Source organism: Anser anser (genome assembly GCF_964211835.1).
Source record: "Anser anser genome assembly, chromosome: 13".
In the NCBI taxonomy this organism is placed as follows: Eukaryota; Metazoa; Chordata; class Aves; order Anseriformes; family Anatidae; genus Anser; species Anser anser.
Window position 1 is genome coordinate 6,047,309 of NC_139734.1, and position 24,399 is coordinate 6,071,707.

At 41.0% G+C, this 24,399-nt stretch overlaps 3 protein-coding genes across 6 annotated transcripts in view; 1 reads left to right on the forward strand and 2 right to left on the reverse strand.

The window, feature by feature from the left end:
- Positions 1-4,771, reverse strand: part of ATP7A (ATPase copper transporting alpha) — a 28,550-nt gene extending 23,779 nt beyond the window's left edge. The window contains exon 1 of one of the 2 annotated variants that reach the window (XM_083797229.1): positions 4,639-4,771. The gene's annotated coding sequence lies outside the window, so the exon portion shown is untranslated. Of the gene's footprint in view, positions 1-4,386; positions 4,503-4,638 lie in introns of those variants that run through there. The other variant, XM_083797230.1, reaches the window with a different exon arrangement.
- Positions 4,772-4,979: 208 nt separating this feature from the next.
- COX7B (cytochrome c oxidase subunit 7B) lies at positions 4,980-7,228 on the reverse strand. The gene is made up of 3 exons (XM_083797234.1): positions 7,069-7,228; positions 5,734-5,858; positions 4,980-5,171 (listed from the first exon to the last, which is right to left on the reverse strand). The coding sequence occupies exons 1-3, from the start codon at positions 7,103-7,105 to the stop codon at positions 5,097-5,099; spliced, it is 237 nt and encodes a 78-aa protein (XP_083653360.1). The 5' UTR covers positions 7,106-7,228; the 3' UTR covers positions 4,980-5,096.
- Positions 7,229-8,175: 947 nt separating this feature from the next.
- Positions 8,176-21,935, forward strand: MAGT1 (magnesium transporter 1). Of its 3 annotated transcripts, XM_083797231.1 has the most exons (10): positions 8,177-8,330; positions 9,197-9,366; positions 10,211-10,328; positions 11,689-11,829; positions 12,454-12,594; positions 12,905-12,994; positions 15,441-15,504; positions 16,963-17,037; positions 18,476-18,566; positions 20,238-21,935. In XM_083797231.1, the coding sequence occupies exons 1-10, from the start codon at positions 8,250-8,252 to the stop codon at positions 20,251-20,253; spliced, it is 987 nt and encodes a 328-aa protein (XP_083653357.1). In that variant the 5' UTR covers positions 8,177-8,249; the 3' UTR covers positions 20,254-21,935. The 3 variants fall into 3 exon arrangements, with proteins under 3 accessions (XP_083653359.1, XP_083653358.1, XP_083653357.1); XM_083797233.1 differs by lacking the exons at positions 18,476-18,566; positions 20,238-21,935 and having other exon boundaries at positions 8,176-8,330; positions 15,441-15,527; positions 16,944-16,964; XM_083797232.1 differs by lacking the exons at positions 16,963-17,037; positions 18,476-18,566; positions 20,238-21,935 and adding an exon at positions 16,769-16,804 and having other exon boundaries at positions 8,176-8,330; positions 15,441-15,527.
- The last annotated feature ends 2,464 nt before the right edge of the window (positions 21,936-24,399 follow it).

Here is a 24,399-nt window from a genome sequence, read left to right on the forward strand (position 1 = left end):
TATGTCAATAAAATTTCATATGCATGTTTTGTATAGACACAATCTTTCCTTTAAAATAAAACACAATCTGCTTGCGTTTGAATTTAAATAATAAATCAAAACCAACCGAGCTTCATTCCCTTCACTGCCCCAGGGAGAGTTTTCTGCGTGTTTGGTTGGGCTTTTTCAAGTCTGCTCTCCCAGGACCGATGATCAGGGCCTCATGGCATTAAGCACTGCATAAACATGGCAGAGAAAACCCACTCCTGGAGAGAACCGTGACTCAAACATGCACAAGGCTTAAAGGCTTAAGAGGAAAATCATTTTTCCCCCCTCAAGACCCCAAAGTGCTAGGACTGAATCCAAAACTTCCGTCACAGAATTTATCTGTTGGATCAAACTCCCTCTCTTCTTTTTGTTCTCCAGCTTTTCATTAAGAAACACTACTGGAGCTATAAGACATATGCGTAAGCTCTCTACTGGGGGGAAAAAAAGGCATATCAGACAAACAGGGATTTTGATTCGCTTTGTTGCAAGTACAAAAATCCCCAGGACAATAACAAGTTAAATTGACAAGCTAACACATTCTTCCCTGTGCTAATATTCCACTTGGTTATATTCATTTCTAATATTCTATCTCCCCTTTGAGTGCTTCCTGTAGAAATACTTTGGCTGAAACTTAAAAGAAGTATTTTTGTCACGATTCCCTCCTTCTGACAACATTAACTCGAGATAAATTCACAACTAAACAGCCTGAAAACTTTGCTACACCATTAAGTTATGGCTATCTGCAGACAAGCAACATAAATATTGACAATATAAACCTCCTTCTCCTCAAATGCGTTAATATTTACCAAGTCAACAAGAAAATGGATGCAGAAGTCAAACGATCTCGTGACAGCATGCAGCACTCTTTGTGAGCTACAGCAGTACGGTGAACATAGAACTTCCCATTTCCTTACTCTTGCTACAGTGTGTGTGTGTATATATATATATATGTATATATACATACACACACACACACTCACTCAAAAGAAATTCAACGTAGAAGGGACAATTATGGTTCTGGTAGCTCATAGGTGAAACAACCAACAAATTAAAAGCTTTCTAAAAAGCCTTCTAGGTGACTATATCTATCTTATATGCTGATATTGAAGATCCTCATAACTACCCGACAGCAAGGCAGATGGCATCCCCAAGGAACCATCGATGAGGGCAAAACCAACAAAAAAGTTAGCAGCATCTATTGGCTGCTCTAGGAGGTGGCCTATGACCTCCTACGTCCCTGCAATGTAAAAATGACTTGCTTTCTACCCAAAACAGAGCCTCTCTCTCCCTGGGACCTCTCCTTACTGCACAGACTTGTCTCTCCTAGAGGACGTCCTGTACAACTTGCACCTTCACTGGGGACCCCTGGCTGATCCCAGCTCTGTGGCACAGATCAACTTCCATGCGGGACTCCATCCAGTATTTGTTTGCTCCCACTCCTTGTGGACCATCTCTTCTGTTATCATTTTTCTTAATTATTCCTTTTTGAGGTCAGTTTTATCGCCCCCCTCCTTCCCCCACTTCTGGGACTGGTTTGATGCTCTTGGTACCAGGAGTCTTGTAAGTCTTGTAAGGAGTCTTGTAACGTATGTACATAATCTGTCATCAGTATAGTGTTGCTAATTTTGTAACCCCTAAGTGTATTCATTGTCACAGAACTGGTAAGCTAGTTGAACCTACAAAGCCAATCTGTATCTGTAGGTATTATATCGCTGAACTTTTACTACCCCTAATTGCCTTTCTACTACCTCTAATTGCTGCTGCTATTAATTAGTGTTATATTCTTAATATCTACTACACATCTATTTGCATCGTGGTAATATCTGTAATTGCTTATTATCTGTCCATATATTCACCTTACTGATCATTGTATTTGCTAGTGCTGATTGGTGCTAATCTGTAATAAGCAGAAACCTTGAGAAAATAAACCTGTGCCTTTGTACATCACAAAATCCTATAAGCCCGCTTCTGAGATCCCTGCAGACCCACAGGCCAGGTAACCCTTTCGGTCGTGACAGTTACAGACACATTTTTGGGGTGAGATGCTAAGTCATAGATCACCCCTGGTTTAGAGAGAAGTGACAGCTGTATTCTAGACCAGGGCATTGCTCCACCTGTAGAGCATCTTGATCACCAGTTAGGGATTTGGCAGTGCAGACAAGCAGCACAAAGACCCCTCTGCACACACTTAGTCTAACAGCTACATATTCAGAACACAAGAAAACACAAGGCTTCAACTACTGCTCTTCTGGAATACCATCTGAAGTTCATCTCAGCCTTGGCTTTGAACACACTTTGTGAAAGCATCTGTCAGCTTACTGTATTCTCTAGTGCACTATTTACAGCTTAACACCTTTAGAAACTCCCCTTTTAGCTGTTTTAATCCTTTCAGTATTCTTTCACCTGTGTTTTGCAGTACACAAACCAATAGTACTTCCTTGCACGTGTATTAACACCATCAATGAAGCAGCAGAGCCCTAGAAATAATCGGGCTCTGCAGTAGCACAGAACCAAGCACCGTACGTTACCCCGGAGCTGCAGCACCCAGCGACAGAACAGGCGGTGCACAAGGATAGCTAAAACCGAAAGGATCTTTGGAAATGGACCTAAGTGCTTGCAGGGACAATTTGAGGCTTAACGCTGGGGTTGCCTGTGTTAAAATCCAAGCATTCCACTTTCTTCAAGAAAGTCATTTAGAGTTTTTATTAAGTGAAAGAGGCAACAGAAACAATTTCTATTTTTAATAACAACTTCTTCCAAGGGAAAGGAAAATTAAACAGTGATTAGACACAGGGCAACTGAGAAACTTGGATTCACATCAACAAATCATTTGCTTGGACGTGCTGACAGCAGTCTTTGTAAGTAAAGCATCTCGAAGCATAGTAAGTCTAGGTAAAGTCAAAGTTGTCAGTCACAACATCATGCTACCAAAAAAAAGGTAAGTGGTACAGCTACCGCACTGGTAAAACCCCAGACGCTCATCTTATACCCCCAAAAATGCTTACGAGCTTCTATTATCTGAGCTAGCCCAGGCATCTCAGTCTAACACTGCACTCACCATGCACCACAAGCATGCTTCACGTCTCTTCTAGGATCAGTACGGATACGTAACAGAAATACTGTGTGTTTCTCCAAGTGTACAACCTTAGTTTTCACCAAAGTTTTCCATACATATTTTGAATTTATAGCTGCTGCTGGAAGATGTCAGCAAAAGCTAGGTAAAGACAAACAAATGCCAGGAACAGAATCTGTCAAATTTAATTTAGGACTGTACTAAATTTCCAAATGGCTAAGTCCTACTTTATAGCTTTCTTTTTGACAGCAAAAAGAAAGATTCCTAATCACATTTAGCAGAAGACAGGTACCCATCCCTAAAGGTCTCCAAAAACATGAAAAAAAAGAACAAAGGACAGCATAAAGAGACAAAGGTTTATGACCCTGCCGAGCTTATGAAAATACTGGTTACAGGTGGTCTGGTCTGACAGACAAGAATGGGGTTCTGCTACTTTCACAGGCAAATAGTCACTTTTGAAAGTATGGCCATATACGTGATGCTTTATCAGAGGGGAAACTGCACGCCTGTAATAAACATCCCGCACAGACAGCGACGTGAGGCTCTAAGCAGGTTGCAATTTGTGCTGCTCAAGACTTTAGCAACTCCTGCTGCGTCAGCAGACTATGGAAATTGCCCTAAGGAACTTTTTTTCTATACAAGACAGATGAAAAAAAGACAAACAGAGCATAAATTAAAAAACATTCCATTAGGTTCTAACGAGAATTTTATAATACTTGAGACAAACTCTTCGCAAATCCTTTCACTTCTTCCTGTCCTTGCACTAACTCTTCAGAGCAGATTTCCAGAGAACACAGGAATCCCCCTGGAAGAATTGTAACAAGCATTAGGAAGAAAATATAATTTTGCCCCCCTCATTGTACGAGGTCAGCTGAGGCTCCTCATTCCTGTCTCAAAACGCAAGGCAGAAGAATGCGGAACACACCGTGCAAGCGAAAGTAAGAATAAAACCTGTAAATGACACGTTATGCTGGCTTTTACGCTCCCTGCTCACCACCTGGGAAGGAAGAAAGGTCCGTGTCTCTTCTCCAGAGGTAAATACAACCTATTTCTGAACTTCTAACTGAGTGGTGGCGGTGCTTAGAGCACATCTTCATGCACACGCCTAACTTGTACGGTATTTATTGGTCTATTTACACCCACAGACACAACGCAGCAAGCAGTCAGGTACACTTTAGCAGCTGTAGGAAATATTTTCAAACATTACAGCCTTGCACTGACAGGATTTAGGTGGGACTTCCAGAAGGCAACGCAGAGGGGCTGCGGGTAAGCTGCGCTCGCTTTACCTCAGCGGTATTTCACTCCAAAGGCCCACAGGCGACGCTCTGCCCTCCCCTGGGCTATTTACACCGCGTTTTTAATGGCAAAAAACGGGGAAAACAGCGGAAAAACCGTCGCTGGGCACCGACAGCGCCGACGTGACAAGGCACAACACCCGGCTGCGCGCCTCCACTTAGAAGGGGGAAAAAAAAAGAGAAAAAAGGGAGCGGGGAAGAAATCCTGAAGGCCGCGGGGGCTCCGAGGACGCGGTTACTCACGGTTCGGGGCCAGCCGCCAGCCGCCGCCCGCCTCAGCGTCCTCACGGAGAACGGCGGAGCCGCCTCTCCCCCGCCGCCTCCCGACGCGCGGGCGCGCTCCGCCCGTCCCCGCTCGGGGCCCCGCCCCGCCCCTCCCACCCGCGTCACGCGACGGGAGAGGCGCCGCTGTCACGTGGCTGCCCTCCTGCCGGGGGCGGGGGGTCGTGGTGCTGAGCGCGCGCTGCGCGCAGCGGGCGAGGAGGGGCGGTAACGTCCGCGCCGCGCCGCCTCACGGCCGCTGGGCGGGGGCTGCCGCTCCGGGAAAGCGACACCGAACGCAAAGGGAAGCCCGGAGAGCCACACAGGTTTCTAGGTATGTTTATTAGAGCAGGAATGCCACGGTACAGGTGGTGCTCGGGGAACAAATGCCGCCAGGATTTCAGTGAAAGCTCGGACCGGTTCGTTACGAGCAGGGGCTGTCACTCCCTCCATTCCTTCGGAGTGATTCTGCCAACAGGCGACAAGCCCCACTCGACTCCAGCTTGTGTAAACACCTGCAGGAGGACAAAAATCCAGACTATTAACTCTGAAAGCAAAGAAACGTTCCGATATGGGCCTATTTCTGTTGTTTTCCGTTTAGATTTCTTGTATCAGAACATCTCATTCACCTTTCAGTAAAGCAAGTGGAATATATTTATATTGAGCATTACTTAAATGGTTCAGTTTTCTATTTCAAAATATCTAGCTATATAACCAATAATCCGGGATGTCAAAACACATCACTAAAATGGATTTCTTGCACATAATCCATACTGTATTTTCACCATAACCTGCAAGTTCTGCTAAAAATTCTGCCTGAATAGCTTAGACAACCAACATAACGAACACTTGTTTCTATGTTTGAAAAATCATTGAATAGCCTGATATTGAAATTTGTGTAAGAATTCAAAATCAAAAGATGAAATAGTAAAACTTTCACATCACATTACTGCTCACTTAAAAAAAAAACCTCCAAAATTCTGATCACTTACGATATTTGTAACAAGTAAGCCCTTCTGAAAATAGCTTGCAAGTTTACAGCTACATCACAACCCAATGGTGAAAAAAAAAACTTACATAACCCCAGACAGTAGCAAAAACTGCAGCTCCACCAAGCAGTACCAGGTTTCCATACTTGTCATGGAAGTTTGGCTCATGTTTGTGATGAGCTTGCCTTACTGCAGTATGCTGAACGCGGCGAGCTAAGGAAAATTAAATTAAAAATACATGAGTCAACTAAAATATGCATACAAACCATTTACAATCACTGTCTCCCACCAACAGAAAGGCAAAAAAAAAACAAGGAAATAATCTTTAGAGCTTTGCAATGACTGCAACGTATGGGATGTACAGAAACTCTTGCATTTCATTTCAGCTCTCCCAGTTTCTCTGTAGAAAGGTATTCCTGAAGTCTGCTTCTGGTAGTAAATCCTTTAAGTTACCTTTTTCGTTTACATTTTCTCTAGACCTTCAGTGCAGAAGTTCAACTACAGTTTTGACTATTCCTTTAAGGGCATAATTTTAGTACTTACACGTTTATTTTCAGTATATATGTTTGAGATTTATGTTCATATTTTTAGTACATGTACTTCATATAAGCATTTTCAGGATGAATCCCACCATCAAATGAAGTGTCAGAAATGGTAACACCTTTCTCATTCTCTTTAAGATTTTTGAAGGGAGGTGAAGAAGGAAGTGGAAATACCTGGGGGCCTTTGCGTGATGTAAATAATAGAGGATTAAATACAAGAGAATCTCTCCATGTGACAGGACGGGTGGATACAAGTGTACAATATAAAAGGCACTCCTATTTAGGAGAAGACAAACTTAAGCATCAAACCACCAGATTAAAAGAAGTGAGCCCACACAAGGTTTTTTGTTTGTTTGTTTTTTTTAAACTGACAAAAGAATCTTAAACATAGAGAAACACCCCTAAGCACATTTGTTTGGACTGAGCACATCATACGTACTGATGAACCAGGCCCACATTTAAGGGGACTGGGTGTAACACTAGTGATTCCCTACCGAAGAGGTTACTTAGCCCTTGAGTTTAAGCATTTAGCACTGACAGGGCTTTGCTACCTCACTACGCAGATTACAAGACCTTTATGTGCCTTTAGTTATTATTAAGGAGGAAAAACAGCGAGAAAGGGAACCCAAGGTCAGTTCTAGTAAACACCCACGAGGTAGAAAAGAGAGGAAGAAAGGAAAAAAATAAAAGCAGCAGAGGACAAAGGGCTGACAGCTGCCTGTAGCCCCTCACCTGCCCTCAGGAACCTTCCTTCAGGGAAGAGCAAGCCCGGGGACAGCTCAGGACCACCCCTGACAGGGACAGCAGAAAACAACAGAGACACCTGAGGAACCGGCCGTCCCCAAGCGCTGCTACACCCCGGAGAGCCGCCCCCTGCTTACCGGCGAGGCTCAGAGCGGCCCTGGCCACGGGAAACATGGTGCCGGGCAGCGCGGCTGGCGGGACACCGCTACCCTTGGTGAGCCCTGAAAAACAAAATGGCCGCGCCGGAAGTGCCGCCACTGCGCAACGCCGCCGAGCGGAGCACGCTGGGTAATGTAGTTCTCCCCGTGTGGCATGGGGAGGCGGGGGAAAAGCTCCTCCTGGCTGTCACGGAGCCGCAGCGTTGAGAGCGCTGTAGCCACGGCAGAGGTTCTTCTTCTCCGCTGTACGGATTCAGAAACGCTTTTTCAAGAAAAGACAGAAGAAAGAGAGTTGGTAGTGAGCAGGCGCAGCCGTGACGAAAGGACTAAGTGGCTCGGCGCGGCGCCTCCTGTCGCAGTGTCAGGATGGCCGAGTGGTCTAAGGCGCCAGACTCAAGGCATCTCCGCCTTCCCGCGACGCTGGGTATTCTGGTCTCCGTATGGAGGCGTGGGTTCGAATCCCACTTCTGACACCACTTTTTCTAATTTTTTTTTCGGTCTAACTTCACAAATTTGAATCCCTAGAAGACCTAAAAAGCTAAGGGAGAAGGTTTTTAGCGCAAAAAAAAAAAAAAAAAAAAAAAAAAAAAAGATTTGGCTCGCTGCGCCAGAGCGGCGTTCTGTTCCGCAGACGCCCCCGAGCACACACACACAGAGCGTGAATACCGGAGGCGTTTGAGACCCCACCGACCGTTTTGCCAAGCGACTTAATAATTTTACCCCCCATTTTTCATACACTAACCAGCTCCTCGTGGTTTTATTCTGTGTTTCTTTTGTGGGGTTTTTGAGGGAGAGGTGGACAGTTACGGGCGGAACACAAACCCCACACCAGGCAGCCCGAGCACGCTGTAGCAGGGCGACGCTTTGTGGTGTTTAACGCAGGAGACGCGGGGTCTGACGGCAGCCTCACGACAAGACACGACGATAACCCGGAGGGAGCGCCGCCGCCATGTCGCGACGCCCTCCCTCTCCTCAGCGCTCCTCGCCCGCCCGCCCGCCAATCACACGCCTCCAGCTTGCTTCCTTCCCATTGGCCAACAGCAGCCCTACTGACAGCGGCGTCAGGGAATCGAAACCTGGCAGCCAGGCACGGGCAGGCGCTGTAGCCAATAGGAAGCGGCCGGGCGGGGCCGAGCCGCCGGTGGGAGCGAGGGGCAGCGATGGCGGCACTGGGGGTGCTGGCGCTGCTGCTGCTGGCGGCCTGCGGCGGGCCGCGCGCGGCGGGGCAGAAGCGGAAGGAGGTGAGGGGCGGGGGGAGGGGGGGAGCCCTGAGGGGAGCCCTGAGGGGAGCCCTGAGGGGAGCCCTGAGGGGAGCCCTGAGGGGAGCCCTGAGGGGTTCAGGGTTTACTGAGGGCTTTAGATAGCTGTTTCTGGCTGTAGTCGCGAAGATACCACTTATTTCTCCATGCTTCCTTCTCAGGGTTTAAAGGTTTCCTGTATGTATGTATATGTTTCAAGCCAGTGAAGGGTAGTTGGTTATTTACCAAAACATGTTTGTTCCTGAGAGTGCTCACAAGAAGTACAAACGTAGCTTGTGGTAAATGCTGAGTTTCTGTTAATTATGCTTCTTGTATGACATTATAACACTCTTTGCTTTTTTCTTTTTTTAAAGGAGAACGTATTGTGCACTCATGAGTTTTGCAAGCATGTACAGAATAATTTTTTTTTCTTATATCTATCCTGAAAATTAAATGTTGAGCTCCTTTTCGTAGTGCTTCCAGCACTAGCACTTGCTCCACTTCTTGAGTTTTGAAATCTCCCCCAAGTGTGATGCTTCATATCAAATAAATACTAACAAGACTAGGTTTGGGGTGCTTTGTGTGGCTAAAATAAATCTTATCGTTAGCACTGTGAGAAAGTACTTCTGAGCTGACAGCCACATTAGTGCTTGAAGTAAATGAACATCATTAATGTGATTGTCAGGAGGCTCTGTGAATGCCTTTGAGACTCTTTATGAAGCATCCCATCATGCTGTCGTTATTCTTAATGAATGGTGTGCAGCAGTTTGTTACAGTAAAAATACAGACCTTCAAGTCTGTGCTGTAAGAGATTGGAGGAAATAAAACACAACAAAACCTCAGCAATATTTCTCTGGCTTTGTTTTCAGATGGTATTATCAGAAAAAGTGAACCAGCTGATGGAGTGGGCTAGTAAAAGATCTGTAATTCGAATGAACGGAGACAAGTTTCGACGCTTTGTGAAGGCACCACCCAGAAATTACTCTGTGATTGTGATGTTCACCGCTCTTCAGCCTCACAGACAATGTGTCGTGTGCAAGTATGGGCTTAATTCGTAATCTTGGTTTTGAAAGTCATCATATGCTTTGTAGGACATTAAATTTAACAAGAGGGTGAAACTTTCATGTGCACAGGAGGAAGATACTAACGCCCATTATAGGAGGGTTATCTTTGAAGTTGTTGGTGGGAATGTGTGTGATATGTATGTGGGAAAACAGCATAGTCCTTAATTATTTATTCTCCTCTTGAAATAACTGACGTTATGCAGAGAAAATACTTTTGTTGGTAGGCTTCTGGAGAGAGGGTGGAAACGCAGCTTTCCTGATGTGAGCTGCTGAGGAAATGTTTGCAGAATTACTGCTGGCCTTGCAGTCTAAAAGTTGCTGTTAATTAATGTTGACTGATGTTTGTTTACACTGATAATATGCTGGATCCTTAAATATATTAAGGCCTTCATGTATTAATCTGGGGGTGATAAGGTTCAAATAGATATCAGAAGATAACTTTTTTACCATACTAATTAGTTTGCTATCTTCTGACACAGAAAAGTGGGTGTGCTTGTGTTTGTTTCAGTGTTCCAAGGTTTAGCAAATTGTGATCTACTGGATTGCGTGTCTGTTTTCCATGGTTAGCACTGCTTCTTGTTATGGACACAACGAAACTTGCACTTTATATTTACGTTAAAAAAAAAGTGCATATGCTTTGATTGTTAGGTGAATACCTGACCTCAATTTTTCTTTTGTTAAACGTGAGAAAATAAACATGGAGGAGTGGGTGAGATGCTCCTGTTAAGGGGGTGGATGGCTACAGGTCTTAAAACTGTTCTGTAGTTTGTGTTTTGAGCTCACACATGATAGAGCCTCTCACTTTGTGTGTTTTTACAGGCAGGCTGATGAGGAATACCAGATTCTGGCAAACTCCTGGCGATACTCCAGTGCATTTACCAATAAGATCTTTTTTGCTATGGTTGATTTTGATGAAGGCTCAGATGTGTTTCAGATGGTAAAGTTCTTTTTTTTTTTTTTATCTCTTAATGTTATTTTTAGCTCATGCGTTGGAGGGTAAAACCATACAAAAACCATACAAACCATACAAAATGTATTACAATGACTTAAGTTGTATAGTATCACAGTGACTAAATTGAAAAGTTAAAAGCTACCACTGATACAGAAGAAAATTGAAGAGCAGAGAGCAGCAGCATTTTGGCAGTAGTATTAACAGCACTGACAAATGTGGAATAGGTGTAAGGAGTGTATTAGCTTGTCTGACTTTTCTCTGGATCTGTCTCCTGTAATAACTTGCAGTGTCATTTTTAATAGAATTGCTCAAAATACAGGAAGAAGTAAGATAGAAAACACTGAACTCCTTAGGACTGGATATAAAAGTTTTGTATAACTAGGGGGTGGTCGATTAGGCTTTCAGAATTGGAGACTTCTTTTGCTCTTCTACTAAGACTATATAACAAGATTAAAAAAAATCTAGAACAACAATTGCAAATGTGCATGGAATGATAGAATTAATAATTAATCACAGTTTTGCAAATTGTAACTTTTTTTTTTTAAGGAGATGCTTGCCTCAGTATTTAAAAGTCACCTAATTTAGGTGATGGTACTTTGTTAAATGGAAGTTTTAGAAAGGAGACATGGAATTTTTTAACATTCTTGTTAGATTTTTTTTCCCAGAATGAAATAATTTTTGATGGAACACTAAGCTATGGCCTTCACATATTATTGTATGTATTCTTATTTTGTAGGTTCCTCTCTAAATAGTAGTATTTATAGAACAAACAGATTAAAGTAAAAACTGAAATGCTATGGGCAAAACAGTGTTGGGGAAGTATCTTCATTAGGAAAAGATGATGGAACTTCATTTTAAAAACTATTTCTGTTTTTTTACTCTTGTCTCCTACTAACTGGATTGGATCTTTTGAAATGGTAGCTACAGATCTGAGTACTAATGAAGAAATGTCGATCACTTTAGAAAGTATGCTCAATTTAAAAAAAAAAAAAAAGTAGTAATGTCTTGTTTTCCCCAGAGGCATCCAGGACACCTAGTGGTAGAGATCAAAAAAGTTGTTTCTGATGCTTAAGAGAGGAAACGGCATGGAACATATGAGGGAATTTACAGGAGCTTATTGATTACTGTCTTAGATCAAATTCTTGTCTGTTCTGTTTTTATGAGGTATGGAAGTGCGAGTTACTGTGTGCTGTATACTTTTTTAAAGTCATTGTGAAATATGTTAATTGAATAGTTGTTCTTTCTGATTGACTTGGTGACTGTTGCACCATGCAGATGAAATGGAAGCGTGTTGTGAAGTAGACCTTTCATGGTGCTGTGTCTTCTGTGAATTTTCTAAATACAGCTAAACATGAATTCTGCTCCAACCTTCATTAATTTTCCTGCTAAAGGGAAGCCTAAACGGGGTGACACGTATGAACTTCAGGTGCGCGGCTTTGCAGCTGAGCAGCTTGCTCGTTGGGTGGCTGACAGGACTGATGTCAATGTAAGTGTGTGTAGTTATACATGTATACTAAGACTTTACCCACCAGCAGCTCTGCACTCACTACATGTTCTGGCTACAAAATACCCAAAATATGAAGTAATTGTGTTTTGTTGATAAGCCTACTCTTAGATACTCCAAATGGCTTTTGTCTATATAATCTATCCCTGTAAGCGTGCGAGGCCGGGTTGGGTGGGGCTTTGGGCAGCTTGGTCTAGTGGAAGTTGTCACTGCCTGTGGCAAGGATGTTGGAACTAGGTGGTCTTTAAGGTCCCTTCCAACCACTCTGATTCTGTGATGCTACATCTTAAATCTTCCTTACCCCATATTCCAATATTTTGTGTAATTCTCTGTTTAATAACATGGTAAAACTCATCTCCTTACTTCCTCCCTTTTCTTCTCCTGTTAAAGGAAAACAGTCTTTCAAGTAGTAGGTAAGGTGATGGTGCATAAACCAGTAAAGGGAGAAGAAGCTTTACCTACTTCTTTAGTCAGAATTATTATACACAAAGTTGTGGGGATGTTCTTTGTGTTTATATTTTTTCCACTCTAATGTGTTTTTTTGTTAGGAGTAAGGATATAATATATAATGCTGTTAAGGTAAAATAACGGATCTTCTTTGTGTAGATTCGTGTGATAAGGCCACCAAACTACGCTGGACCGTTGATGTTAGGACTGCTGCTGGCTGTCATTGGAGGCCTTGTGTATTTGCGTGGAAGCAATCTGGATTTTCTGTACAACAAAACTGGCTGGGCATTTGCTGCTTTGGTGAGTAATTCTAGCTATTGTCTGCCTGTTGTCATATGAATTTCATAGCAATTCAAATCTTTCAAAGCTATTGTATTTAAAGAAGCTTAAACATGCTAGAAGAAAATGAGGTGCACTTAGCTTCTCTTTTTAGTAGTCTGATACTATAATTTGATCTCTGTCTTTTCAGCTCAGTTGATGCTTGGTTACCTACTTTTATTACTAGTGAAAGATAGGATGGTGCTTAGCTTAAGTACTTCTTACTATGAAAGGAAAAGGAAATCGGGTGGAAAAAATCCTTATGGATTATTGTTTCTTTTTTCCTTTTCAGTGTTTTGTATTAGCAATGACGTCAGGCCAGATGTGGAACCACATTAGAGGGCCACCCTATGCTCATAAGAATCCCCATACAGGACAAGTGGTAAGTCTCTTTTTATCTACTTTTCTACATTTTTATTATATTTCTACTGATTAAAATTCGATACTAAAAGAGGCAAGTCAGAAAGAAGCCAAGAATAGAATCTGCACTGTTACTAAGTCAATGAGGCTAACCTGTCCTGCCGTGAGCAAGGCAACTTAGCTTCAGTTTTGGTTCAGAGAGGATCTGCCTCCTCTTAAAATATACCCACGAGAGAGGGGTTTTGTAGGTAATTTGCAGCTCAAGTTATTTTGCTACTAAGCAATCACAGAATACTGATCTTAATCCAAAATCGAATAATCTGTTGTGTCATTGCTGTATGATAATGGTTATCTCCAATTCCATCTTGAGAGGAAGGTGATTGCTACGATTTTTAGTTCAGTGATTGATTAATTCTATAAGACTGATGTTGTTAGTTCTGTGATGTTTGAAGGGTAAGGACAAACACTGTCTAGGGTTTTTTTTAGCTATATTGCTTTCTGCGTTCAGCAATAAGCAGTTTGGGAGCCAGATTAAGAATAAGCAATTCTTAATCAGATTGGAAATATGATGATTAATTTACTATCTAGCAATATGCTCCGCTTCATGTTGGAAACAGCTTGAAGTGCTTTCCATGCAGTAAAGCATTAGTCATCATATGGATGGTACTCTGCAGAAAACAGGACAGCCTGGTTTGGAAGTGTTGCCTTGGAGTATATTTTTGCTGTTTTAATACCCAGAGAGTTTGGGGACTTTTTGTGGAGACATTGATTATTCTAGTGATTGCAGAAAGCTAAGAAGATCCTTAAATAATGCTCTAGGGTAAAGAGGATAGCATACAGAGTCACCAAAACTGTTTGCTAACAAGATGTTTGGGATAGGGGTTTCCCCCCGCTTCAGAACCTAAGGTAAGCATTTATTTCATCTTTCCTGTTTTTCTCTATCTTCCCCCGAAGTATAAAGGTGTATATATATTTAACAAAAAAGTAGTAGGTTTTGGAAGCAGGATGATGAGAATGCTTTTTCTTAGTTTCTGAAGGTAGGTTATTTTAAGTGAGTTGATCTCTGCCATCTCTTACCATTCCTATTTGTTTTCGTGTTTTCTTTGCAGCATTTATTTACCTGTGATACTGCTCTCCCCTGTCTTGAATATAATACATATATATATGTATTTTATACACATATATATATATATGTGTATATATGTATAGTACCTCTAGTGCTGAAGAAAAATCATTCTAAATTACTAAATGCAAAATAAAGGTGTCTGTTAGGTCTTACATGCTCAACAGTGCTATTGTTGAACTTGGCGATTTCATATATTTCATGGTCTTCTCTAGCTCATACACCTGTGTAACAACTTCATACAAAACACCTTGCTTTGAGATTCTCAAGGTAAACTAATGTCTACTGATCTTAGACCCATAAAATCTTGTTATTGGGGAAAAATCAGTTTTAGCATGTCTTGATACACGCTGCCCTGCACATAATACAGAAGGAGATGCACTGTAAGAGTAGTCTGTATGTGCCAAGAGCATTGCATCTCTCGAGGTACACACAGTGTATTGGCTCTTCTTGTGCAGTTTGCTAGGAATTAATTTAGTGAGATGGCCTTTCATGCCTGGTTAGGTGGGTCAGGCCCTCTGTATTCTTCCACTAAAAGTCAATCTGCTTATGAAATGTGTTTTTCTACTTGGATATTACATCGCAATCATAGTGAAGTAGAGCTTCCCGTAAGGGACTGAACAACAGTAGTCTTTAACTTTTACAAATTTTGAACTTTCTGTTAAGTCAGTTGGTAGACTTGTAACAAAGAAGAAACAAACCTGTCTGAGCCAGCTTAGAGTAGAAGTTCTCATCTTTGAAATGTTTTCTTGGAAGCATTTCTTCTTTTTGTTTTGTATTAAACTTCTGTTTAACTTATTCCTAACCCTTTTTGATCTTAATACAAAGGCTGAAGAGTAAAGCTTAAAGGATGTTGGTAGTGGTGTTCCTTTTACTGTGATGCCATGAAAAAGATTTCAAATGTTGGGCACTGGAGCCAAGTGAGTAGGGTTCATGTGCAAGTTGAAGAGACAGTCCCAGAACTGAGAAGCGATATATGTAGAATAAGGATCCAAGTCAGGGTATGGCTCAGACTTGGAAGGCAGCGTGTATTAATGTGGTATTTTGCTCTGTCAAACAGGCAATCTGGATCACGAAGGTTGTAGCTGCACTTCTGTTATTATAATCTGTACGGTACTTTGGGCTGTTTACACGCAATAGGAGAAGGATTTCTGATGCTGCTGCAAAATAAATTGCTGCACAACCAATAACGTAAATTGATATACAACAGATTCACACTACAACTTCTTTTATGTCTCCTGAAAGAGACACTGCAAAACCCAGTTCCCAGCTCAATAGCTGTTGTTAATTGTTTCAAAGTTGACTCCAGTCTTTCTAAAATTCAGTTGCTCTTTGTCTCTTACAGAGCTATATCCATGGAAGCAGCCAAGCCCAATTCGTTGCAGAAACGCACATTGTTCTTCTGTTTAGTATCCTTCTTCCTGAGATGCAAGTTGGTGGTGACAATTTTTCTGTTAGCTTATGCTGCTGCCTCTTTTATTGAGAGCATTTTGTCAAGGCTCGTATCTGTCACCTAATGCTGAGCAGAAGCTTGTAGAGCCTTTCTGTGTTGACAGCTATGCCTTTCTAATGACAGTGATCTTTAAGCTGAACAGAAAAACATTTACTGCTTTCTCTCTAACTTCTGCCTTGCTCAGTGACCGAACTGGATAACATTAAAAATGTGGATCCTAGTGGCATTGTAAGGTTCTTCAGGACAGTCCCTGTTCTTTTCTACATGTCTTGTCTCTTCAGTCTCACTTAATTCTTGCTTTGGTGTTGAATTCTTTCCTTTGTTACTGGTGTTTCTTCTTTAATTTCTTTGCTTACCTTCTCTGTTTTTAATTTTAGCTCTTTTTAATGCTAACAAGTCAGGATTTTTCCATGCTGGTATTAAGCCATTAAGAGAGGCAAGCAGAATCTTGCTGGCTGAGTTTTTTCATTTCTCATTTGTATAAAAGTGTTTCTTTTGAGTGTCAGTAGTACTCTGAAATCATCTGTACCTAGAGTCATCTCTGAATCAAGCCCTTCTTCCTTGTCTTGCCACCTGTATCAGCCTGTGCCTTATTTTATCTCTCTTTTATTTAATCCTGTTTTTTGGCCTTGCGGCTCCAGTGTCCCAAATTGTCTACATTTTATGGTACCCAAGCATACATATCTGCAGACTTACTACAGACACATCAACCAGCTTCTCACTTAAACTGTCTCATTTCAAAACTTCTTTCAAAGTACCTGTCCTCTTCAGTGCTCTGCTGTGGTTAACGAGTTCCTTCTGTTGCAAGAGCAAGGTTCTTTAGCTGAGTGACTTCAGCTGCTTTCTTCCTTTTCTCTTAGATCTTAATATCTAAATTTCAGCAAGAGATGCATTTTTGTTGTTTTTCCTTTTTAATTCATCAATATAAAGTAAGCAATTGATGTTTAAGTACACTGGTGTGTGCGGGGGGGAGTTTTCAACTCTGTATTCTTTATCAAAGATTTTTTTTAATTATTAATACTGGAAAACTCCATTTAGAAGGGGACTTAAGTTTCCTTTAATGGAAGAATTAGAAAAGACTGAAATATTTCTACTTGAAAGTCACCACATTAGATCAAATATTGCATGCATTTTATTTATTCTATTAGCTGAGTAAAGATAGCAGAGGATGTATCACTGTGTCTTCTGGTTTGTACTTGAAACTTTCTATTTTCTCTTAGATGTTGTCAATTATTGAGTAACTTTCAACTTGCTTCTTCCCCCCTGACCTGTTGTTGTCCAGAAAGCCATTAATTTTTCCAGTGAGTGTTAATTTCCCAGGTATGGGGTGGGAGTTAACATAGGAAAGGAGGAGTGAGTGTGTTGTATTAAGGCTAGTGTGTTTTGTTGATTTAGCCTTAAACAGTGTCTGTAGATGGTGGTGTTACTTTAGGAATGGTTCTCCTCCATGAAGCTGCTACTTCTGACCTGGATGTGGGGAAAAGAAAAAGTGAGTACTAATACTTGTCTTTCTATCAAGAGTTGTTAGATTCCATAAAGATTTTTGATATGATATTTAATAAAAATGCCTTTACACTTTGGGGTTTATATTGTGAATATCAGCTGATTTTTTTGATTTTTTTTATATTTTCCTGTTAGTTTCCAGCAAATAATGTTATTCGGGGTCCTTCAACCTTGCAGTTGTCAGAACAGGAATTATTTCCAGTTTGGAGTACGTGGATCTATCTTTTTTCTTTTCCACTGCTATTAATTAGGGGTATGTAATCCGAAAGTGCAGGCAGGTCCCACACGAGTTGTATATCTGAGGCTCAAGAACTTTTTTTTTCTTTTGCTGCTGTTTGCAGCAGAAGCAGCAGCAGTAGTTTGAGTTCTTCTCATATTTCATTGGTACACTTGGACTTCTGGTGGGAGAGAAGTGAAACACTTCTGCTTTACTCCAGGAATGCGTACCATAGCATGCATGTGTGCATATACTTTCCACCTTTAAGTACAAGTGAATCCTTGGTTATTTCACCAGCATTTGGAGCTACTCAGCAGAATTCAAAGCAGTCTGGGGAGAAAGGAAGATGTAAAGATGCCTCACACCATTTTCTTAGTAAGGGAGGGAAGAATGGACTGATTTTTTTTTTCCTCTTAAACTGATGGTATAAAATTGACTTACAGTAGGAATTTGAAAGAAAATTAATGTTGATATATTTCATAGAATCATTCAGGTTGGAAAAGACCTCTAAGATCATCTAGTTCAGCCTTTTAGCCTAGTATTCAAATCCACCACTAAATCATACTAAGTTCTACATCTGCATGTTTCTTGAAAACCTCCAGGGATGGTGACTCGACCTCTTCCCTATTCTATTGCCCTACAAGCCTTTAAGTAAAGAAATTCCTCCTAATATCCAACATAAACCTCCCCGGTGTAAATTGAAGCCATTTCCCTGTGTCTTTATCACTTGGTGCTTGAGAGAAGAGCCCAATCCCCACCTCGCTGCAACCTCCTTTTAGGTAATTGTAAGGTACAGTAAGGTCTTCCCTGAGCCTTCTCTTCTCCAAGCTAAACAACCCTAGTTCCATTAGCTGCTCCTCATAAGACTTTTTTTCTAAACCCTTCACCAGCTTTTTTGTCCTTTGGACATGCTCCAGTGCCTTGTTGTCCTTCTTGTAGTGAGGAACTCCAAACAGAACACAGTATTTGAGGTGCAGCCTCACCAGAGCCCAGTACAGAGGGAAAATCGCTTCCCTAGTCCTGCTGGCCACTCTATTTCTGATACGAGCCAGGACTGTTGGCCTTCTGACTTCTTCTAAGGGATTATAATAAAGGTTTCATCTAACCAAACTTGTAAATATTGCAGAAAGCTTTTAAAAACCCCAGTTGCCATGGTGTTTTTGGAGAGAGCTATCACTGCCATAATCTTACTCTGCGTCTCTTGCAGTCATGTGTATAGCTGGTATTGGCTTGGTGGTGTTGTTCTTCAGTTGGCTGCTCTCCGTCTTCAGATCAAAATACCACGGATACCCGTACAGGTACAGTTTTGCTGCTGCTTTGGTTGTTGTTCTCGTGTGCATTGCAGTGCAGCTATACATCAGTGCAGTCTGCTTTGTAGAGAATGGAGAAAATAAAAATACTGGCATAAAGATTGAGAAAAAATAATAGAAGTTTTTACCTGGATTTATGAATGAATCTGTTCCTGTAGGCTGGTATTTCCTTGTCTGGTAATGTTAATGTAAGTCAGAAGGGAGAAAGAAGCAAAGCACTTTTTTTTTCCTGCCATCTAGTTTGGTGGGAAATACTCTTTAAAAAATGCTCCCTTGCTTCTCAAAGAGTAGCAATATTGGCTGATACAATGACCAGAAACACAGCATTTGGTGGATAACACTGTTTTCAGTCTGGCCAGAGCCAGGATTGCAGTACATTCCTTTTCATGCCATTATGCATACAAAATATTTCTATTCTCATACTGATATTTAAAGCTGCCTATATTCCACGACTGCTTCTGTAAGGAGTCTAGCACTCTTCATTGAGTGGTTTGTTTATTTATTTATTGATAGGTGCAGGTGTCTTGGGTGTTTTTACCGGGTTTAGCTTTTTTTGAAGGAATCAGTACATTTGAGGGGCCAGCTTCTAACCATCTCAGCTTCTGCCAAGAGTTTAATGTGTCTGGAAAGCTGATCCTAGTTTCCAGAGGCAAACATGGTCCTGTTTCTCGGAGAAGTTGTCATGACAGGTTACCTTGCGGGTATATGCAGAGAACATCGGTGGGTTCATGTGAGTTTGTAATAACACAAGGACATGGAAGATGTATTTTCACAAGATTTCTACTTATTACAGATTAACGCCAATCACCACGAGCAATCTCATCTGGATTAGATTCAAGCAGTGAGGTTCAGGCAGAAGGCCGGTTGCTAAAATTAAAATCATTCTCCTCACTATTTATTTTCAGTTCCAGTATTTCTTCAGTGATCTTGCTTTCTGAGACTGGGAGTGTACGTTTCGGCTGTAGCCGTGGTGAAGCCAGAGGTCTGAAGTTAGTTTATAATTCCTGAAATTATTGGCTGTTATCATAACTGTGAGGTTCAAGGGCAGCTGCTCTAACTCACTGTGAAACATCTCGTGCTCTTGTCTAACAGCCCTTAGCAAAGTGCATACGGTTGCAGTGTGTGATGCCAGCCCAATATTTTCATGTCAATACTGAAATTCTGCTCAAAAAGCCTTTTGTACTTCTCGATGTTCTTCTGTTGACTCCTCAAAAGCATCCATGATGTGTATTAAGGAATCCTATGAATCCACTGTTGCAATCTCTTTATATCCACAGGCTGGGTAACTGCTTAGGCAGAAGTCAGATCATTTGCGTTTGTGAATATCTCATTAATAAAATGTGTTAGTCACTAGGACATCTGTAAGACCAGAAGAGAGCTGAGTTTCTTCCTTGTTGAATAACTGGTTGGCCTTTATTCTGTTCTATGCTGTGGTCTTACATACTACTTCTAAGTTTGTAGAAGGCACAATGTGGTTGCTCTGGCTTTAGACGTACTAGAAGGCTTGCTTTTAAGTGGTTTTCTCCACAGCTATTTATATCTTAGCTGCAGCAGGCCCAGTTTCTCGTTCTGATTTTCTAGGTATATGTGAAAGCTAAATAGAATGTTGTACAACTTTGTTTCTTATAGAATTAATAAGCATTCTTTTTTTCCCTGCAGTTTCCTAATGAGTTAAAGGATTCCAGAATGTAACATCAGAAAGGCGGTGGCTCTGAAATTGAGTGGGATGGAACGGAAGAGCTCAATATGTATGGTTCATGCTACCTCTCTTTACACTGAATGAGATAGTTAAACACTGAACCAAAGACAACGTGTAGTGCCTTAAATAAAACAAGCAATGTGCTCTGAAGGACAGAGTATTAAGAATGCAATCTCTCTCATAAGCTTTACATCTTCTGAAACAACTTTGAATCTAACGAAGTTCAGAACTTTGTGTTTAGAACTACTATGTTTCCTTAGACTAACCAGAAACAGTACTTTAAATTCAGTTGGATAATCTGTTTTTCATGGTTTTGTTCCCCTCAAATACTTACTACTTATTCACACGTAACAGGTGACGGTAGCTTTTCTGTAACGCCTTTTCATGGTTGATGAAACCTCCTCACGTACCTGCATATCTCTTCCTTCTGTCTGTGTGTGACCCTCTGAGCATACTTCAGATTCCGTTATGGTATGTGCGTGTCCTAGAGCTGGATCTCAATGTTGAGAAGAGCACTGAACTGCTGTATGACGCAAGAGATCGCTTCACAGATGAAGGAAGAATTCTTCATGTAGAAATGACTCATAAAAACTGAAATTAACATTTCACAGGGTGTTCTACTAATGAGTTTTATAGTTGATATTCAGGACTGGAAAAAAAAAACAAACAACTAGGTGCATTTGTTTGTTTTCCCCCCACTAAATTATGAAAATATGATAAACTCTGCTGTTCTTGATTTGTTTGAAGTCCCTACTTGTTATAGAGCAACTTGTTTAATTATTAATTAAAAACTTTCTTTGCCAAATAGTGAAACTACATGAATTAGCTTGTAAGCACTGGCTTAGAGCTGAAAAAATATTCACATAGCAATCCACGCTTCCTCCCGCAACCCCCCCCCCCCCCCCAAAAAAAAAAAAAAACCAAAACTGAAAGGCTGATTTCAAAGTTAACTGATTATCTGTCATGTGAATTACAGGTTGCTAACTGGCTTTAAAGTTACTGCTCAAACCACCTGGTGTCAGATTTTGGTCACTATTTAAGCTCTCACGGTCTCTGTTTTCTCCAAGTTTTGTTTCAGCCTTATGTACTTGGGAGGACGTGGGACTGAGCAGAGCTATCCAATTCCAGGAGAAATATTGTTACTCCAGGAAAGATTTGTTAGCCTTACAGTTGAACGGATGTGCTTTTTGCGCTCTCATCTCACAAAGGTGCTTTGTCTTAAGGATTCTCGAATAGAAGACCTTGTGCCTCAGCCCCCACTGTTGTGTAATTCAGCATCTGTACTACAGGAAATCTGTGGCCTATTTCAGTAATACTCCCTCTTGTAGACTATGGTGGCCTTGGAGGTTTCTAGTCAGAGGAAAATGTCTTCTGCTTCTGCCTCTCTCCTGTCTCAAGGGGTTATAGGATTTGGCCGCTTTAGATTTAAGCTCAAAAAGGACTATATTGTTCAGAGTAGAATGTTTTTCTTATGCAATTTTGCTAAATTAACACAGTGCTCAAGTGCCTTAACTTTGCTAATTTAGTTGTTTGACATTTCAACTTGTTGGTGAGATGCATTTTTTTGATGCCATACAGAATGCAAAGTCCTAGTGGAATGGATAAAATGTGTGCTTGGCTGGATTTTGGACAACTTTCAATAAATTTTTTTAATCTAATTGATGCTCCTCTGTCTCTTTAATATCATCATAAAACAAAAAACAGCATCCATTTTCTTCTACTGTTGCTTCGATGTATTAATAAGTGTTTGTATATAGTAAATAACCTGAATATGGCTGAGTAGACTGGATTAACAGTGCATTGTATTATATTATGGTGTTTATGCAGGAAACTGCAGCCCAAAGTGACGTTAATAGAGGTCTTTTCGTGTAGTCAGCTAATGCCATAAAGGTTGCATGTTTTTTCACTTGTCTTTGACAGCTGTCCTGAGCTAAGTCTTGGCTTCTTGGAGTCCTAAACAGATAATGTTTGCAGAGGTGGAATCTAATGAGCACTGTGGATTTGCCTGGAACAGTTCTGGGCTGCTATAGCTGTTGTTTGCTTTTCTGCCCTTTTGGTATTTTGAGAGTGCTTCCAAGAAACCTTTAGGCTGGTTGGTCGTACTTCAGTTGTTAGCTGTGCAGGCAAAAGTGATGTACAGTCTCATTGTAAAGAAGTAATGTTGTTTTCCTAAGCTTTCAGATTTTTTTTGATGTGATGTGTCTTGTATTCTATTTCTCTAAAAAGCATTCAGTCATATATGGACCAACTTTAAACAGTTGTGCATCATGTTGTTGGATGGTGGGGACATGTTGGACTTCATTTAAGGTGGTATACCTGTTACGAGTATTATGGATTTTCTTCTATTCCCATGTTGATGTGTGAAATTAAAACAATGCTTACTTTTTCCCAACATTTTTTCTGCTCTCTAGGCTGAAGATGAAGCGCAAGGAGAAGGGGACAGGTGTGGTAGTTGAGCAGAGGATGATTGAGTGCTTCCACAAACCTGTAGCAGATTCAGAGAGCGTTCAATCGTAGAAAAAACTGTTTGGCTTGTACAGCAGCTGAGGCAATAGCCAGCTATATTTGGGACACGGTGATTATTTTGGCCCGTCAGCACATGCATCTTGCCTGACTGGCTAGTATACCACATTTCTAGACCAGTAGAACAAAGGTGGAAGAAGCAATGCATTAGAAAACTGAAATGCCAAAACTGGGTGTTTGAGGCCATCTCCTTTACCAAGTGAGCCATTAAACAGCTCAGAAATAACTAAAAGCTCACCTTTTAGAGAACATTTATTTTAATAAAAGCAGAAAATGGTATAGTCTGTATTTGCAAATGGACTGTGCGGTTTTAAAATGTGGCTGGCCGTGAAGATTGCTGCTTTTTCTACTTTTGAGAAGATGCTGTGGTGTATTTTGTAGTATTTTGGGAACAGCTAAAATTAAAGCAGTTCTCTGACAAAGTGAGCCCAAAGCAAGTGAGTAAATCAAATTGGATTAATCTAGATAATGTATTTTGTTAATCCATGGGTTACTGGAAGCTCCTGTTTTAAAACCATACTATTGTTCAGAGAACATCTTAGTAGTGGTGCCTGATAACCATTCCTCAATATCTGGCCTTTTACAAAGGAGCTTCAGAAGCGCATGCCATTCAGGGGCGTGGCTGTCTACAGTCCTACAATAAGATGGAAAATATGCTTAGGTTTGTATGCTGTGTATGGTTTGGTGCTCATCATCCCACGGCTGATGATGTCTGCATGGCTAGATGTGTATAAGCAATCACATGATTAAGGTATGCGTTTAAACACGAGTGTAAGAATGTGTTAAACCTTTTGGCAGGTAACAGGATAGCCATCCGTGTTTGGGGATTACAAGACGATGGCTGCCTGGAGGCTTGAAAAGTTATCTAGTCACAACTATTGGACTTCTTACCCATTCTGAGCCTAGTTAAAAGGTGCAAAAGTAAGTGTGACAGTACACTTCTATCGATGATCTATATTCCTGACAAATCGAAGTAGGGTTTTTTAGAAGTGCTGAAGAAGGTCAATTGTTCTACTTCCTAAATGCTTTGGAACATCCAGGGAAAACCAGGTGCCTGAATTTCATAGGCTTGTTTGGATATGCTGCTCCATCATATTATGCTAGATCATCTTGTATGCAAACTGTGGGAAGAAAATAATCATCTGTAGTTCTACATGGTTTATTAGCTATGGTTTCTGATAGTGCATTTTAAAAACTAACAGGTCTTTACCCATAAATCACATGCTGAATGTGTGTATGTGGTTTTTAAGAGGTTAGAATTTTATCTGCTGTGAGAAATTAATCCCCACAAATGATTTGGAAAAGTACTGGCACTTGTCTTCTCTATTGTACCCTGATATTTACTGCTTTCTCATGTTGAAAAGCTTCAACTATTGAATACAAACTACTGCTGAATTGGTTCCACACCACCACTTTGAACTTTATTAGTGGGAAAGGAATAACAAAAGCAAACAAAAGCAAAAGAACAAACTCAGGCTCTTGAGTAAGCAGTCATTTGTTTTCATTTCTTACCATGCTTATTCTCTAATGAATAGAGAATGAGTTTCATTGCACATTATCTATATTATTCAAAAGCTCAGATCTTGAGCATTCCTATAA

What these genes read in the sequence shown, in the direction of transcription:
- COX7B (XM_083797234.1), bottom strand. Translation starts at nt 7,105, where the DNA reads ATGTTTCCCGTGGCCAGGGCCGCTCTGAGCCTCGCCG. An exon ending in GGCCGCTCTGAGCCTCGCCG is followed by an intron (nt 5,859 to 7,068) that starts GTAAGCAGGGGG and finishes AATTTTCCTTAG; the next exon opens with CTCGCCGCGTTCAGCATACT. An exon ending in TTGCTACTGTCTGGGGTTAT is followed by an intron (nt 5,172 to 5,733) that starts GTAAGTTTTTTT and finishes GTCCTCCTGCAG; the next exon opens with GTGTTTACACAAGCTGGAGT.
- MAGT1 (XM_083797231.1), top strand. Translation starts at nt 8,250, where the DNA reads ATGGCGGCACTGGGGGTGCTGGCGCTGCTGCTGCTGGCGGCCTGCGGC. An exon ending in AGACAATGTGTCGTGTGCAA is followed by an intron (nt 9,367 to 10,210) that starts GTATGGGCTTAA and finishes GTGTTTTTACAG; the next exon opens with GCAGGCTGATGAGGAATACC. An exon ending in GCTGGGCATTTGCTGCTTTG is followed by an intron (nt 12,595 to 12,904) that starts GTGAGTAATTCT and finishes TTTCCTTTTCAG; the next exon opens with TGTTTTGTATTAGCAATGAC.